General features: G+C 39.0%; 1 protein-coding gene across 1 annotated transcript in view; it reads right to left on the reverse strand.

Annotated features, from left to right (window-relative positions):
* Window positions 1–16444, reverse strand: part of CCDC38 (coiled-coil domain containing 38) — a 56058-nt gene that overhangs the window by 13120 nt on the left and 26494 nt on the right. The window contains exons 9-11 of the mRNA XM_043562179.1: window positions 15414–15494; window positions 14681–14738; window positions 789–858 (exon numbers count right to left, since the gene is read on the reverse strand). Of these exons, the coding sequence (XP_043418114.1) occupies window positions 789–858; window positions 14681–14738; window positions 15414–15494 (209 nt within the window). The remainder of the gene's footprint in view (window positions 1–788; window positions 859–14680; window positions 14739–15413; window positions 15495–16444) is intronic.

The following is a 16444-nucleotide window of genomic DNA, read 5'->3' on the forward strand; positions in this document are numbered from 1 at the left end:
GGCAGGAAAAAGGGAAAGATGGGTCTAGGGAAAGGCAGGAGAGAAGGAATAGAAAAAAGAAAAAGGAGGCCAAGTGCAGGTCATTTTCTCCCCCTGTTTTATTTTATGTTTTCCCAAAACTTAATAAATACGTATTACTTTAAATAAATTTCGTTTTTAAAAAGATGACTTGGGTATTTGCACACCATGTTCATCATATTTACTATAGCCAAGAGGTGGAAGCAACCTAAAAGTCCATTGATGGATGAATGGATAAAGCAAATGTGGTATATCCATGCAATGGTATATTATTCAGCCTTAAAAAAGAAGGAAATCTTGGCACATGCTACCACATGGATGAACCCGGAGGACATTAGGCTCTGTTACAAAGAGACAAAATACAAAACTTTTAGGATGGAGTTAGCTCAAAGTTAGCCTTATAACATTAAAGGGCTGTTTTGTTGAAGGTTGATTTATCTTACAGTATAGATACCCGGTATATCTCAAACTCCAATAAAATGATAAGCAATCAAAAAGTGGCATTTTTACAGGATGATTGTAGATAATATATATATATATATATGTATATATGTATGTATCCTAAATTATTACCTTCTTATAAACATTTATTTTTCATAAAATGATGACAAAGATGAACTATATAGGCAACTGGGAAACAGTATCAAAATCATAATTTCTTCTGGAAATTTGTGGAATATTTGGAGTAAGAAATTTAATTCTTAAAAAAAATGAGCACTTATACTTTTAACCAAACGCAATATTCAAATCAAGAAAGATAATCTGATTACCAGATCATAGTCCATATCATCATCTAAAAAGAATTCCAAACTATCTTCTGAACTGATACTTTCAGTGAGACTGTAAAAGAAAGAAAATGCCTGGTTTCTGAGCCATTTTCAGAACAGATTTGCTTTTATTTCTAAATTGTCTTTGTAACCTAACTATAATATAGTTCTTTTTCAATAGCCTTTTTAGCCTTTTAGGAAACTGCTGTTTGCAGGAATCAATGGATTTCACAGGTATGCAAAAGAAAATCCGATTTAGTCCCAGACAAGGCTGACATATGCAAACAAGTGAGACCACAAGGAAGGGCCAAACCATATGGTACCAATTATTTGAGGTGCATCTACAAAAAAATTTTATAAAGAAACACATGACAATGTACATTGCTGCATGTGTTTTGTCACTTCTAATGCAGTCTTGAAAAACTAAACATGTGCTCCAATGCTCAAAATAAAGCTCATTCCTAGAGTAATACAATATTTGTCTTCTGAAGAGCTGATTTTTTGAAAATATTTTCTGATCAGGCTGAGGAAATGTTGGTTGGTGGGATGGGAGATGAGGTATATTCTTTTTTTCTTTTAATATTTATTTATTTTTGAGAGAGAAAGAGAGAGAGAATGGGGAAGGGGCAAAGAGAGAGGGAGACACAGAATCTGAAGCAGGTTCCAGGCTCTGAGCTGTCAAAGCAGGGCTCCAACTCACAGACTGCGAGATCATGACCTGAGTCGGACACTTAACCTACTGAGCCACCCAGGCACCTTGAGGTACATTCTTAAAGAATAATTATGTGGTTTGCAAAGTGGCTCTGGAAAAGTCCTTTAAGAAGAATAAATTGAAAATGATTGGAAAATTAAAGAGGCATGGGCTAGGGAGAGAAAGCTGGCTATTGGTGTGATCTATGTAATTAAAACTTTTACAAAAAATACTTTAGGCTTCCCCAGGGACCAAGATGGTGGAGAAGTAGGGGGATCCATACTTCCCACGACTCTCAAACAAAGAAGTGCAGAAGCCAAAGGACTTTGAACACCAGAGTCTGAGAGGAAAAGAGACTGAATCTACTAGGAAGAAAATGGGAAAGCTGGAAAAAAGATAGGTGGGTAACTGTGAACTGGGGAAGGTAAAAAACGGCCACGTGGGCACAGAGGGGAGGGACCCCTTTCTACAGAGAGACAAAGGGAAGAGAAAGAGTGGCTAGGGGAAGTGTCTGACCATGTCTGGACAGGAGAAAGACCTGGGACTGAGACTGAGAGGGATCCGATCTCTAACTGTGGGGCTTTCTTCGGACTGGAGCTGGCTCCCTGTTCACACACCTGGGGAGGAGGGGAGCCAGGCCTGGGTGTGGTGGTATGTCAGGGACTCAGTCCACAATTGGAAAAAGTGGTTCCCTCCCTGTAAGGCTGTGCGATAGCACTGAACCTGCCTGCATCTGCCACTCCCAGGCGCAGTGGCTGGGCTGAGGGTGCAGTCTGCAGGAGGATAACGCTGCTGATTCCCTGTAGTGCTGTGGGAAAAGACAAAGCCTGCCTGTGTCCACCACCCCAGGAGTTCGAAGTAAGGGTGGCAACTCAGTTGAAGTGAGGGCAGCGACTCAGTTCTCGATAAGAGAAGGCGGTCCTCCCTGAAGTGCAGTGGCACAGACAAAGCCAGCTGGGACCACATATTGTCACACTGAGTGGCACTTCCCCAGTGCCAGAGTGCATGGACTTTGAATCCTAGCCAAGCACAGGGTCAGGGGAGTTGGCCAAGCAAGAAGGACCACCTCATCTGTGCTTGCAGCAGTGAGTATGACTCAAATGGAGTCCACCAGGTCCGGCTCCGTGGAGAAGAGACTGGGGGATCACCATTCCGCAACCCCCGCAACCAAGGCTGGGCCTCAGGGATCACTCCTGGGGCCCATGATAGAGATGGGTTCGGACTACGCCAAACCAGGCCCCTTGCACTGGGTAACTGCCTTTCCACTGGAGTGACACAGACCCTGCAGACAGCTACTACCTACAAGCGATGCAGCATTGCCTGGATTAACTCTAGGTCAACTCTGGATATATAGATATATTCTTCCCCCTCCCCCATTTCTCCTCCTTATCTCTTCCCTCCCCTAGGCTGGATACTCTAGTTATTGTTCTGTCTAAATAGACATATTTAATCCATTGTCTTGATACATGTTCTACATCTCCTTTTTTACACTCCTTTCTCTCTCTGAAATAATCAAGCCATATAGTTTCTCTGTCTGGGTAACTTTATCTTCGTGTCATTTTCCCTGCCTCCTTTATTTTCCTTTCTCCCTCTCTGGATTAAGCCTTTCAGTCTCTCTGCCTAATCAATGTTTATGTTTTCTTCCCCCTCCCCACCCCAGTCATTTCTCTCTTTGTATGTGCTCTTCCATCAGCACCACCTCCACCCTCTTCTTTACTTGTAGTCAGTGTTTTTGGGTTTTTGTTTTTAGTCTTTAGTTTTTTGTTTTTGTTTATTTGTTTGTGTTATTTGTTTATGTGTTTGCGTGTTTTTGTCTCCTGTTTGTCTTTCTGTTTTCCTTTACAGGGCAACTCCAAGGAACAAATCAAAACACACCTGGTGGAGGGTCCAAAATATCACTACGAGTAGGGTAATAAAATAACTAAAGTCACAACAACAGAGAGCAAGTAACAATCTCCAAAAAAAAAAACCACCTCCTGAAAGGCCAGGCCCTGGACAGTGTATGACCCTCCTTTAATATAGCAGTGGTCACAGGTGCAGAGCACACAACAAGCTTTTAAAACACATAAGGGACCAAAAAAAAAACCAAACTAGCTAAAATGATGAAACGGAAGAATTCTCCTCAAAAGAAATTCCAGGAAGTAGCTAATGAATTGATCAAAATCGATTTAAGCAATATAACAGACAAGAATTTAGAATAATAGTCATAAATTAATAGCTGGGCTTGAAAAAAGCATAGAGGAGAGCAGAGAATCTGCTGCTACAAAGATCAAGGGACTAAAAAATAGTCATGATGAATTAAAAAATTCTATCAATGAGGTGCAAAATAAAATGGAGGCAGCTGCAGTATGGATTGAAGAGGCAGAGGGGAGAATAGGTGAATAAGAAGATAAAATTATGGAAAAAGAAGAAGGTGAGATAAAGAGAGATAAAAGAAATCCAGGAGTATGAGGGGAGAATTAGAGAACTAAGTGATACAATCAAGTGGAACAACATCTGTATCATAGGAATTCCAGAAGAAGAAGAAGAGAGAGAAAGGGGATGAAAGTGTACTTGGCCAAATCATAGCTGAGAACTTCCCCAATCTGGGAAAGGAAACAGGCATTGAAATCCAAGAGGCACAGAGAACTCCCTTCAGACATAACTTGAATCAATCTTTTGCATGACATATCATAGTGAAACTGGCAAAATGCAGGGATAAAGAGAGAATTCTGAAAGCAGCTAGGGATAAACGGGCCTTAACATACAAAGGTAGACACATAAGGGTAGTAGCAGACCTATCTACTGAAACTTGGCAGGCCAGAAAGGAATGGCAGGAAATCTTCAATGTGATGAATGGAAAAAATATGCAGCCAAGAATCCTTTACCCAGCAAGTCTGTCATTCAGAATAGAAGGAGAGACAAAGGTTTTCCCAAACAAACAAAAACTGAAGGAATTCATTATCACTAAACCAGCCCTACAAGAGATCCTAAGGGGGACTCTGTGAGTGAAATGTTGCAAGGACCACAAAGTACCAGAGACACCACTACAAGCATGAAACCTACAGATATCACAATGACTCTAAACCCATATATTTCAATAACAACACTGAATGTAAATGGAGTAAATGCTCTAACCAAAAGACATAGGGTATCAGAATGGATAAAAAAAAACAAGACCCATCTATTTGCTGTCTACAAGAGGCACATTTTAGACCTGAAGACACCTTCAGAGTGAACGTGAGGGGACGGAGAACTATCTATCATGCTACTGGAAGTCAAAAGAAAGCTGGAGTAGCCATACTTATATCAGACAAACTAGACTTTAAGTTAAAGGCTGTAACAAGAGATGAACAAGGGCATTATATAATAGTTACAGGGTCTATCCATCAGGAAGAGCTAACAATTATAAATGTCTATGCACCAAATACAGGAGCCCCCAAATATATAAAACAATTAATCACAAACATAAACAACCTTATTGATAAGAATGTGGTAATTGCAGGAGACTTTAAATCTCCACTTACAACAATGGACAGATCATCTAGACAGAGAATCAATAATGAAACAAGGGCCCTGAATGATACATTGGATCAGATGGACTTGACAGATATATTTGGAACTCTGCATCCCAAAGCAATGGAATATACTTTCTTCTCGAGTGCACATGGAACATTCTCCAAGATAGATCACATACTGGGTCACAAAACAGCCCTTCATAAGTATAAAAGAATTGAGATCATACCATGCATCCTTTCAGATCACAATGCTATGAAACTTGCAACCACAGGAAAAATCTGGAAAACCTCCAAAACCATGAAGGTTAAAGAACATCCTACTAAAGAATGAATGAGTCAACCAGGAAATTAGAGAAAAAAATTTTTAAAAATATGGAAACAAATGAAAATGAAAATACAACAATCCAAATGCTTTGGGATGCAGTGAAGGCAGTCCTGAGAGGAAAATATATTGCAATCCAGGCCTATCTCAAGAAACAAGAAAAATCCCAAATACAAAATCTAACAGCACACCTAACAGAACTAGAAGCAGAACAGCAAAGACACCCCAAGCCCAGGAGAAGGAGACAAATAAGATCAGAGCAGAAATAAACAATATAGAATCTAAAAAACAGTAGAGCAGATCAATGAAACCAAGAGTTGGTTTTTTGAAAAAATAAACAAAATTGATAAACCTCTAGCCAGGCTTCTCAAAAAGAAAAGGGAGAGGACCCAAATAGATAAAATCATGAATGAAAATGGAATTATTACAACCAATACCTTAGAAATACAAGCAATTATCAAGGAATACTATAAAAAATTATATGCCAACAAACTGGACAACCTGGAAGAAATGGACAAATTCCTAAGCACCCACACACTTCCAAAACTCAAACAAGAAGAAAAGAAAATTTGAACTGACCAATAACCAGTGAAGAAATTGAATCAGTTATCAAAAATCTCCCAACAAATAAGAGTCCAGGACCAGATGGCTTCCCTGGGGAATTCTACCAGACATTTAAAGCAGAGATAATACCTATCCGTCTCAAGCTGTTCCAAAAAATAGAAAGGGAAGGAAAACTTCCAGACTCATTCTATGAAGCCAGCATTACTTTGATTCCCAAAGCAGACAGAGACCCAGCAAAAAAACAAAAACAAAAACAAAACAAAACAAACCCAACCAACCAAACAAACAAACAAACCCCAAAAAACCAGAACTACAGGCCAATATCCCTGATAAATATGGATGCAAAAATTCTCAACAGGATACTAGGAAATCGAATTCAACCACATATAAAAAGAATTATTCACCATGATCAAGCAGGATTCATTCCTGGGCTGCAGAGCTGGTTTAATATTCACAAATCAATCAATGTGATATATCACATTAATAAAAGAAAAGATAAGAACCATATGATTTTGTCAACTGATGCAGAAAAAACATTTGACAAAATTCAGCATTCTTTCTTAGTAAAAACCCTCAAGAAAGTTGGGATAGAAGGAACATACTTAAACATCATAAAAGCCATTTATGAAAAGCCCACAGCTAATATCATACTCAATGGGGAAAAACTGAGAGCTTTCCCCCTGAGATCAGGAACACGACAGGGATGTCCACTCTCACCGCTGTTGCTTAACATAGTGTTGGAAGTTCTAGCATCAGCAATCAGACACCAAAAGGAAATCAAAGACATCAAAATTGGCAAAGATGGAGTCAAGCTTTCACTTTTTGCAGATGACATGATACTATACATGGAAAACCTGATAGACTCTACCAAAGGTCTGCTAGAACTGGTACATGAATTCAGCAAAGTCACAAAATACAAAATTAATGTACAGAAATCGGTTGTATTCTCATACACTAATAATGAAGCAACAGAAAGACAAATGAAGAAACTGATCCCATTCACAATTGCACCAAGAATCATAAAATACCTAGGAATAAACCTAACCAAAGATGTAAAAGATCTGTATGCTAAAAACTATAGAAAGCTTATGAAGGAAATTGAAGAAGATACAAATAAATGGAAGTTTATTCTTCTGATTGGAAGAATAAATATTGTTAAAATGTCAATACTACCCAAAGCGATCTACACATTCAGTGCAATCCCAATCAAAATTGCACCAGCATTCTTCTCAAAGCTGGAACAAACAATCCTAAAATTTGTATGGAACCACAAGAGACCCTGAATAGCCAAAGTAATATTAAAGAAGAAGACCAAAGCAGGAGGCATCACAATCCCAGACTTTAGACTCTACTACAAACCTGTAATCATCAAGACAGTATGATATTGTCAAAACAGACACTTAGACCAACGGAATAGAATAGAGACTCTAGAATTGCACCCACAAATCTTTGACAAAGCAGGAAAGAATATCCAATGGAAAAAAGTCTCTTTAACAAATGGTGCTGGTAGAACTGGACAGCAACATGCAGAAGAATGAAACTAGGCCACTTTCTTACACTAGTCACAAAAATAAATTCCAAATGGATGAAGGACCTGAATGTAAGACAGGAAACCATCAAAACCCTAGAGGAGAAAGCAGGAAAAAACCTCTCTGACCTCAGCTGCAGCAATTTCTTACTTGACACATCTCCAAAGGTAAGGGAATTAAAAGCAAAAAATGAACTATTGGGACCTCATCAAGATAAAAAAGCTTCTACGCTGCAAAGGAAACCATTAACAAAATGAAAAGGCAACCAACGGAATGGGAAAAGATATTTGCAAATGACATATCAGATAAAGGGCTAGTATCTAACATCTATAAAGAACTCACCAAACTCCACGCCCCAAAAACAAATAATCCAGTGAAGAAATAGGCAGAAGACATGAATAGACACTTTTCTAAAGAAGACATCCAGATGGCCAACAGGCACATGGAAAGATGCTCAATGTCACTCCTCATCAGGGAAATACAAATCAAAACCACACTCAGATATCATCTCACGCCAGTCAGAGTGGCTAAAATGAACAAATCAGGAGACTATAGATGCTGGCGAGGATATGGAGAAATGGGAACCCTCGTGCACTGTTGGTGGAAATGCAAATTGGGCAGCCACTCTGGAAAACAGTGTGGAGGTTCCTCAAAAAGTTAAAAATAGATCTACCCTATGACCTAGCAATAGCACTGCTAGGAATTTACCCAAATGATACAAGAGTACTGATGCATAGGGGCACTTGCACCCCAATGTTGATAGCAGCACTTTCAACAATAGCCAAATTATGGAAAGAGCCTAAATGGCCATCAGCTGACAAATAGATAAAGATGTGGTTATATATACAATGGAATACTAGTTGGCAATGAGAAAGAATGAAATCTGGCCATTTGTAGCAATGTAGATGGAACTGGAGAGTATTATGCTAAGTGAAATAAGTCAGGCAGAGAAAGACAGATACCATATGTTTTCACTCTTATGTGGATCCTGAGAAAATTAACAGAAGATCAGTGGGGAGGGGAAGGGAGGAAAAAAGTTACAGAGAGGGAAGGAGGCAAACCATAAGAGACTCTTAAATACTGAGAACAAACTAAGGGTTGATGGGGGGTGGGGGAGAGGGGAAAGTGGGTGATGGGCATTGAGGAGAGCACCTGTTGGGATGAGCACTGGGTGTTGTATGGAAACCAATTTGACTATATATATATATATATATATTGCTTTCAAGTAGAGGGTAGTGATGAAGGGGAAAGTGAATAAGTGGGTTAGGGGAGGGAGGAGATGCTAGAGCTATATGGAAGAATGAAATCATGGGACCCAAGAGTAGAAAGAGCTACTAGGGCCAAAAAAGAAGAGACAAAGATGACTCCAACATTTGTAATCTGTGAGCCTGGAATGATGGAAGTAGCCCTAACAAGATGGAGAACAGTTTAAGGGTAAGATAAGAAAAAGATTAATATTTTCTTTGTTCGTGTTGAGTTTGAGGGGACAAAATACCTACCTGGAACTGCCCTTTAAGCCGTGGGAAAACAGAGAAAGAGCCATTGACGTAAGCGAATATTTGGGAAATGTCCCCTGAGAAAGCATTTGATAACTATTGTCCTACCCCAACTCTTCTCTTGATCCAGTGGTATCATTTTCTTTTCTTTTTCTTTTTTTTTCAATGTTTTATTTCTTTTTGAGAGAGACAGAGCACAAGACGGCTCTGTCAGCACAGAGCCCGACCTAGGATCTCACAAACCATGAGATCATGACCTGAGCTGAAGTTGGATGCTTAATTGGCTGAGCCACTCAGGTACCCCAATGGAAGTGTCGGATGCTTAACTGACTGAGCCACTCAGGCGCCCCAGTGGTATCATTTTCTAATTAGTCTTTTCCCACCTCTCTGAAATTCTTGTCACCTTTTTGGTTTCCTTTCTGACATAAATGTCTGTGGTTTCTCAGCTTTCTTCCCCTCTCATTGTACCCACTCTTTGGGGTTATTTCATCCTCTCTCATAGATTCCGCTACTGCTAATATACTAATGGCTCCCACATATCTATCTCTTTCTCTTGAGCTCTAGACTTCAATGTCTAACTTCCAGTGGACATCAATGTCCACTTGGCTGCCCTACAAGCAGCTAAAAATAAGACAATCCAAACTCATACTCCTTATTTTCCTTTTCAGGCCTGCTCCCCTTACTGTGATCCCAAAATTATTGAATGACAACACTATATACCCCATTGCCCCCCAGAAATTTGAGAGTTATCTTTGACAAAATTTGTGAGTTTTTTGACCACTCTCTTTTCCTCACACTTCCCCCAATCTTTTATGTGAGCCTTTCAAAGCCTGTCAATACCACTTCCCTGAGGTGTCTCACAGCCTTTCCTTCTTTGTTCCTATGGCCACTATCTTATTGAGGCAGTTCATTATATCTCCCCTGAATTGTGACAACAGGCTCCTAACTGGCCCTTCTTATCTCTAGTTTTGTCTCCCTCCATTTTATTCGATAAAATACTCCCACATCCAATTTGCTAAAATGTAAATCCAATTGAGTCTCTGTTACACTCTTGCTTAAAACACTCAGTGTCTCCCCAGGACCCCTGGGACAAATCCAGGCTCCTTAGGATGGCACCACACTTACCTGCTCATGATACAGTACTTACCTGCCCCTTGAGCCTCTCACTTTCACAGAACCAAGCCCTGCCACCTCTGTGACAAAAGGCTCCAACTTCTCCCAGAGCTTGTCTTCCCCAATGCCTCCTCCTCTCACCAGACTCAGCTTGGATGCCATCTGTTCTGGAGAATGTTCACTTTTCCTGCCCTTGATCTCCTACTCCCTCACCTGTCATCTGGGTTAAGAGTTCTTCCTTTGCATGCCTGTGGCACTCTGAGCTTATCCTTCCAGTGGTATTATCTATTATATTGTACCTGACTAATCCCTTGTCTGTTTTCTCACTAGATGATAAACTTCTTGAGGGTAGAGACTGTGTTTTATTTACTGTTGGGTCCACAGGTCATTCAATAAGTACTGGTTGAATGAATGAAAGAAACTATGAAAGTGGTGAGCTTTCTGAGGAGTGAATGTGGTGTTTGCATGTTACTGTGTGTATTGATAGATTCAGAAAAGGCATTTGACAAAATTCAATGCTCATTTATGATAACTCACAGAGAAATTAGACTAGAGAGGATTTCCTGAAGTCGATAGGTTATCTGTATAAAAATCCTACAGCTAACATTTTACTTAATGGTGAAAACCTGAACCCTCTTAAGACTGGACAAGGCAAGGATGTCTGCTCCCACTACTATTATTCCACATAGAATGTTCTACTCACTGCAGTAAGGCAAGAAAAGGAAATAAAAGGCATACGTATCATAAAGGAAGAAATAAAACTGTCTCTATTTGCAGATGACATGGTGGTCTACATGGAAAATCCAAAGGAATATAAAAAAACCTCCAAAGGAACAAACCCAAAATTCCTGGAACTAATAAGTGAGCTCTTCAAAATCAGAGTATATGAAAGTACAACAATCAATTGTATTTCTATATACTAGCAATGAACACAAGAACACTAAAATTAAAAATACAGTTGCATTTACAATTTCTCAAAAATAAAAAAGATAGGAAAATTATTATGTTTAAATCTGACAAAACATGCACAGGGCTGAAAACGATGAAAAGCTGATGAACAAAAATCAAAGAAAATCTAAATGAATGGAGAGACATACTATGTTCATGGATTGTAAGAGTTAATATAGTTAAAGATGTCAGTTCTCCCCAAATTGATATACAGGTTCAAATTTGTTTCCTAGGGCTGCTGTAACAAAGTACCACAAACAAGGTGGCTTAAAACAACAGGAACTTATTCTTTCACAGTTCTGGAGGCTAGAAGTCCAAAATCAAGCTGTCAGCAGGGCCATGCTCTCCCTGAAGTCTTCAGGGAAGAATCTCTTCCATGCCTTTCTTTTAGCTTCTTGTGTGGTTGGCAATCATTGGTGTACTTTGGCTTGTAGATGCATCACTCCAATCTCTGCCTCTATTGTCATATGGCGTTCTCCCTGCATCTGTGTCTCTTAAGGATACCAGTCATACTGGATTAAGGGCCTACCCTCATGGATTCAATTTGCTTATACCTACAAAGATCCTATTTCTAAATAAGGTAACATTCATATATAGTACCATGGATTAGACTTTAATATATCTTTTATAAAGATATAGGGAGACGTAATTCAAACCATAAAAAGGTTTTAACACAATTCTAATGATTCCAGCAAGTGTTTTTTTTTTTTTGCAGATATAGATAAAATTGTTCTAAAACTTGCATGAAAAGCCAAAGGAACTAGAATAGTCAACAAAATTTTGAAAAAGGAATAGAGTAAGAAGAATCAGTCTAAATGATTTCAAGACTAATAGCTTATAGTAATAAAGACCATGTGGTATTGGTGTTAGACGGCCACATAGATCAATGGAACAGAATAGAGAATCTGGAAACAGACCTGAACAAATATGCCTGATTTTTGACACAGATACAAAAACAATTCAGTGGAGAAGCCATTTCAACAAATGGTGCTAGAGCAATGGACATCCACAGGCAACAAACAAACAAACAAACAAAAAACTTCTCAATCTAAATCTCATACCTTATTCAAAAATAATTAACCTAAAACTGATCACAGACTTAAATTTAAAACTATAAAAACTTTTCAGAGAAAACATGAAAAGTAATCCTTGGTATCTAGGACTAGTTTAAAAGTTTTAGACCTGGCATGAAAGCATGATCCACATTAGAAAAAATTGATAAACTGGACTTCCATCAATATCAAAAACTTTTGTTCTACAAAAGACCCTGGTAAGAGAAAGGACAATCTGCAGACTGAGGGGAAATATTTGCAAGCTACATATCCACAAAGGGCTAATATAGAAATATATAAAGAATTCTCCAACTTCAACAGTAAGAAACAAAACCAGACAATCCAGTTAGAAAACTGGCAAAAGACATGAACAGACATTTCACAAAACAAGATATAAAGTTATCAAGTACATGAACAGATGTTCAACAACATTAGTTACTAGGGAAATGCAAATAAAAAGCACAAAAGATAGGAAGATTATGCATCCAAAAAAAAAAAAAAAGGATGAGATAATGCCATTTGCAACAACATGGATGGACATAGAGTATTATGGTAAATGAAATAAATCAAACGAGAAACACAAATACCATGTGATTTCACTCATATGTGGAATCTAAAAGGCAAATGAATAAACAAAAAGGAGAATCAGACCTATAAATACAGAGAACAAACTAATTATTTGTCTTCCAGAGAGGAGGGGGTTGGGGGATAGGCACAATGGGTGAAGGGGAGTGGGAGATACAGGCTCCCAGTTATGGAATGAATAAGTCATGAGAATAAAAGGCACAGCATAGGAATATAGTCAAAGATATCATAATAGTGTTGTATGATGACAGATGGTAACTATGCTTGTGATGAGCATAGCATCAATTACTATATTGTACACCTGAAACTAATGTAACATTGTATGTCAACTATACTCAAATAAAAAAGAACCAGAAGTAAGATTTTTTTAAAGAAAAAGCACAAGATATATACATCAATCAGAATAGCTAAAATTTTTAAAAATCAAAATGGTAAATGTTGGTGAGAATGGAGAGAAACTGGATCCTTTGTTCATTGCTGGTGGGAATGTAAAATGGTATAGCCACTCTGGGAAACAAATTGGCAGTTTCTTTAAAAACTGTGCATGCACCTGCCATCCAACTCAACAGTTGCACTCTAGGCATGTATTCCAGAGAAATGCAAATTCTGTGCACACAAAAAAATTGCACAAATATATTTATAGTAATGTTATAGCTCCACTCTAGAAACAATCTGGATGTTGTTCAATGAGTGAATAGTTAATTTGTAGTGTGTACATATCATCTACAGTTGGCTCTGGAACAACACAGGGGTTAGGGGAGCCAACCCCCTATGCAGTCAAAAATCCACACATAACTTTTGACTCCCCCAAAACTTAACTACTAATAGCCTACTATTGACCAGAATCCTTACCAATAACAGTCAATTAATACATATTTTGTATGTTATATGTATTATATACTATATTCTTACAAAGTAGGCTAGATGAAAGAAAATGTTAAGAAAATTATAAGGAAGAGAAAATATATTTACAGTACTGTACTATATTTATTGAAAAAAATTCCACATGTAAGGGAATCTTCATAGTTCAAACCCATGTTGTTCAAGGGTTAACTGTAAATACTACTCAGCAATGAAAAGGAACCTTTGATAGATCCAACAGCCTGGATGAACCTTCAGAGAATTATCCTCTGTAAAGCATCCAATCCCAAAAGGTTACATAATGTATGATTGCATTTATATAACATTCTTGAAATGACAGAAATCGAAGCAATAGAGAACAGATTAGTGGTTGCCAGGAGTTAGGGAGAGGAGGAGGGAGGGAAATGGGTATACTGCTAAGGGGCATGATGAAGAATCCTCATGGTGATGTTCTGTATTTGATTGCATCTTGACTGTATCAATGCCAATATCCTGGTTGTGATATTGTACTACAATTTTGCAAGATGTTACCATTGGGGGAAACTGGTTACGGGTACGGGTACAAACTGTATTTCCTAAAACGATGTGAATCTACAACTATCTCAAAATAAAAAATTTAATTAAAAACAAAACATTGATTGTTAAATGCCACAGAAGTGGAGCAACTTCAGGGTCCCTAGAATTCAGAGTATGGTATCTGCACTGACTTTTGTCATGTGTGATTGTCATGGCCCAGATCCTTTCCTTGGGGCCAGTGTACCCATCCTGGGCAGCAGTATATTTTCTTAAAGCTTCCCTGGGATAGGCAAGGTTGAGAGCTAGCAATTTATTAGAAAAATAATGAGTATAATTGAGTCAACAAACAAATAAGGGGCAAAACAAACAATGCTTTATGGTCCTATTGCAGCGATTTTGAATGACCTTGTAAAACTGCAAACACAGGGGTTGGCAGAGTAGCTTAAGAAACAATTAAGCAATGGTTCTGAGAGGGCCAGACCCAAGATGCAAAGGGTAGGCAATTTCTGCAGATGGCAGTGGCAGGCACTCATGAAAGAATGAGGGGAGCCCTGTGAGAACTCCATCAACTCAGGAGCACCCAGAAATGGCAACCACTACCTCCAGGATCTGTTAGGGTGGGTATAGATACATGGTATATTTGTTGAAGAAAGGCTAAAAGGGATATATGCTGCAAAAACATTCACAGTTCCCAAGAGAGTTAATCAAGTGTGTACTGTACTTTGATAAGGATGATTTCTTATTCTCTAGGGTGAAGGTGGTCTTCTTGCGGGGTTTTCCTGTTCAAAATGTCCAGGCGAAGTCCATGTCATTGGTGATGGTGGAGGTGAAAAGAAATAACAAGTAATTAGAAACGATTCCTTGTTACTTGGTGCAAGATATTCATTTCTCTGCATGGATATGCCCATTACTTCTTTTTATCATTATTAGAATAATAATCACAAAAAGTGGAGTTCTTTTATTCTAGTGAAAGTGGGTTCCAAGCCTAAGAATAAAATCAAAGGCAGTGGTTGTGCAGGGTGCAGGGGTTGCAGAGTCCATATTGTCAAAAACATGATACAACAATTGACAGTCACAATCAGGAACATAAATAGTGAAATATTTATGGTTCTATTTCTTACCTAACCATATATATTTCTTGTATAATCACTGATTTTCAATCAAGGTAAAAATTACAAACGATGTGCACTTGTGGAGGGAATGAGTTGTATCAGGTCCTTTGCCCCTGATTTCTCTGCCTGTCTTGTCCATTCATCCACCTCTCCAAGTTTTGTAATAATGTCAGAGAGAAAGAAATGGAACTCCTAGCTCCCAAGGATTACGGGTGATGTGGACACCACGTCCTGTTTTCCAGGTTAGCTTATAGGTCCTGGATTTCTACTTTGAGACGGACACCTTCTCTGGTTTTACTTTTGTAAGTGAAGTCTCAAGTCTCTAGTGTTACCTTGGCTTACCTCTTCCCATAGAATTGTTGTCTGAAAATGATGTCTTCCTGGAGTCCTCAATACTGCCCTCATTTTTCTTTGTATTTAATTCTAGAAATGGAAAATAAAAGGGAGAGAGAAAGAGGGGGGGAAACACTTCTGGGAATGAAGTTTGTCTCATGGTGAAAACGTACAGAGACAGAAATAGAGGATGGGAGTATTGCAACAAGCAATGAACGATGCAGACGGCAAGCGCTGGTCTCTGAACAGGCAGAATGGATGGGAATGGACCTAGGGGACATGAGGAGGTCTCTCTGCAGAGAGGTCTCTGCATCAGTTTGTCATAACCTCTGTAATCCCAGTGTCAGCCACTCACTCTGGACTGAGGGACTCACTGGTTTCTGAGCATCCTCCAGTTAAAGGACAAATCTAGGAGTACTGAATTTTAAGCTGCTAAATGCAAATACTTCCTGGCTTTCCTTTCTTTTTGTTTTATCTCTTGTTAAACACTGTGTACTGAGTTTAACCAAGTGCCATCACTGTGCTCCGTACTCTGAACAGATGATCTAATTTCATTACAGCACAGGGAGAGATACAGGGAACTGAGTAGAGAAGCCATCCCTGGTGCGCTGGTAAATGTTTAACAGTCAGCTCTCCGGAAAAGACTTCCCCCTGATTTGTAGTTTACTGACTTCTATGGGGTAAATGCTCTTACCCCGGAGTCTCAGGATCAGCTCTCAGCTGAAGACTCTGCCAAGAACTCTCTGTAGCTCTCTCCTCTCCATTACTCTGCTCAGGGAACTCCAGCCTCCCTGGACCTGTACCTCTCTTTTCAATTCATGGGGACTGCTGGGCTCCTCCTCCTGACCTTGCATCCTGGAAAAGCTCCCCAGGCTGTATGTTGAGGCCTTCATTGGGCTCTTCTCATTTGTCTCCCCTCTCTCATGGATTATCTTCTCTCCTTGCTTCTCTCCTTGATGCCTCATACCTGAAACCTGTTGTTTCATATATTTTTCAGGTGTTTTTTTTTTTTTTAGGCAGGAGGGTGAGTCTGGTCCTTG

Source organism: Prionailurus bengalensis, chromosome B4 (genome assembly GCF_016509475.1).
Source record: "Prionailurus bengalensis isolate Pbe53 chromosome B4, Fcat_Pben_1.1_paternal_pri, whole genome shotgun sequence".
In the NCBI taxonomy this organism is placed as follows: Eukaryota; Metazoa; Chordata; class Mammalia; order Carnivora; family Felidae; genus Prionailurus; species Prionailurus bengalensis.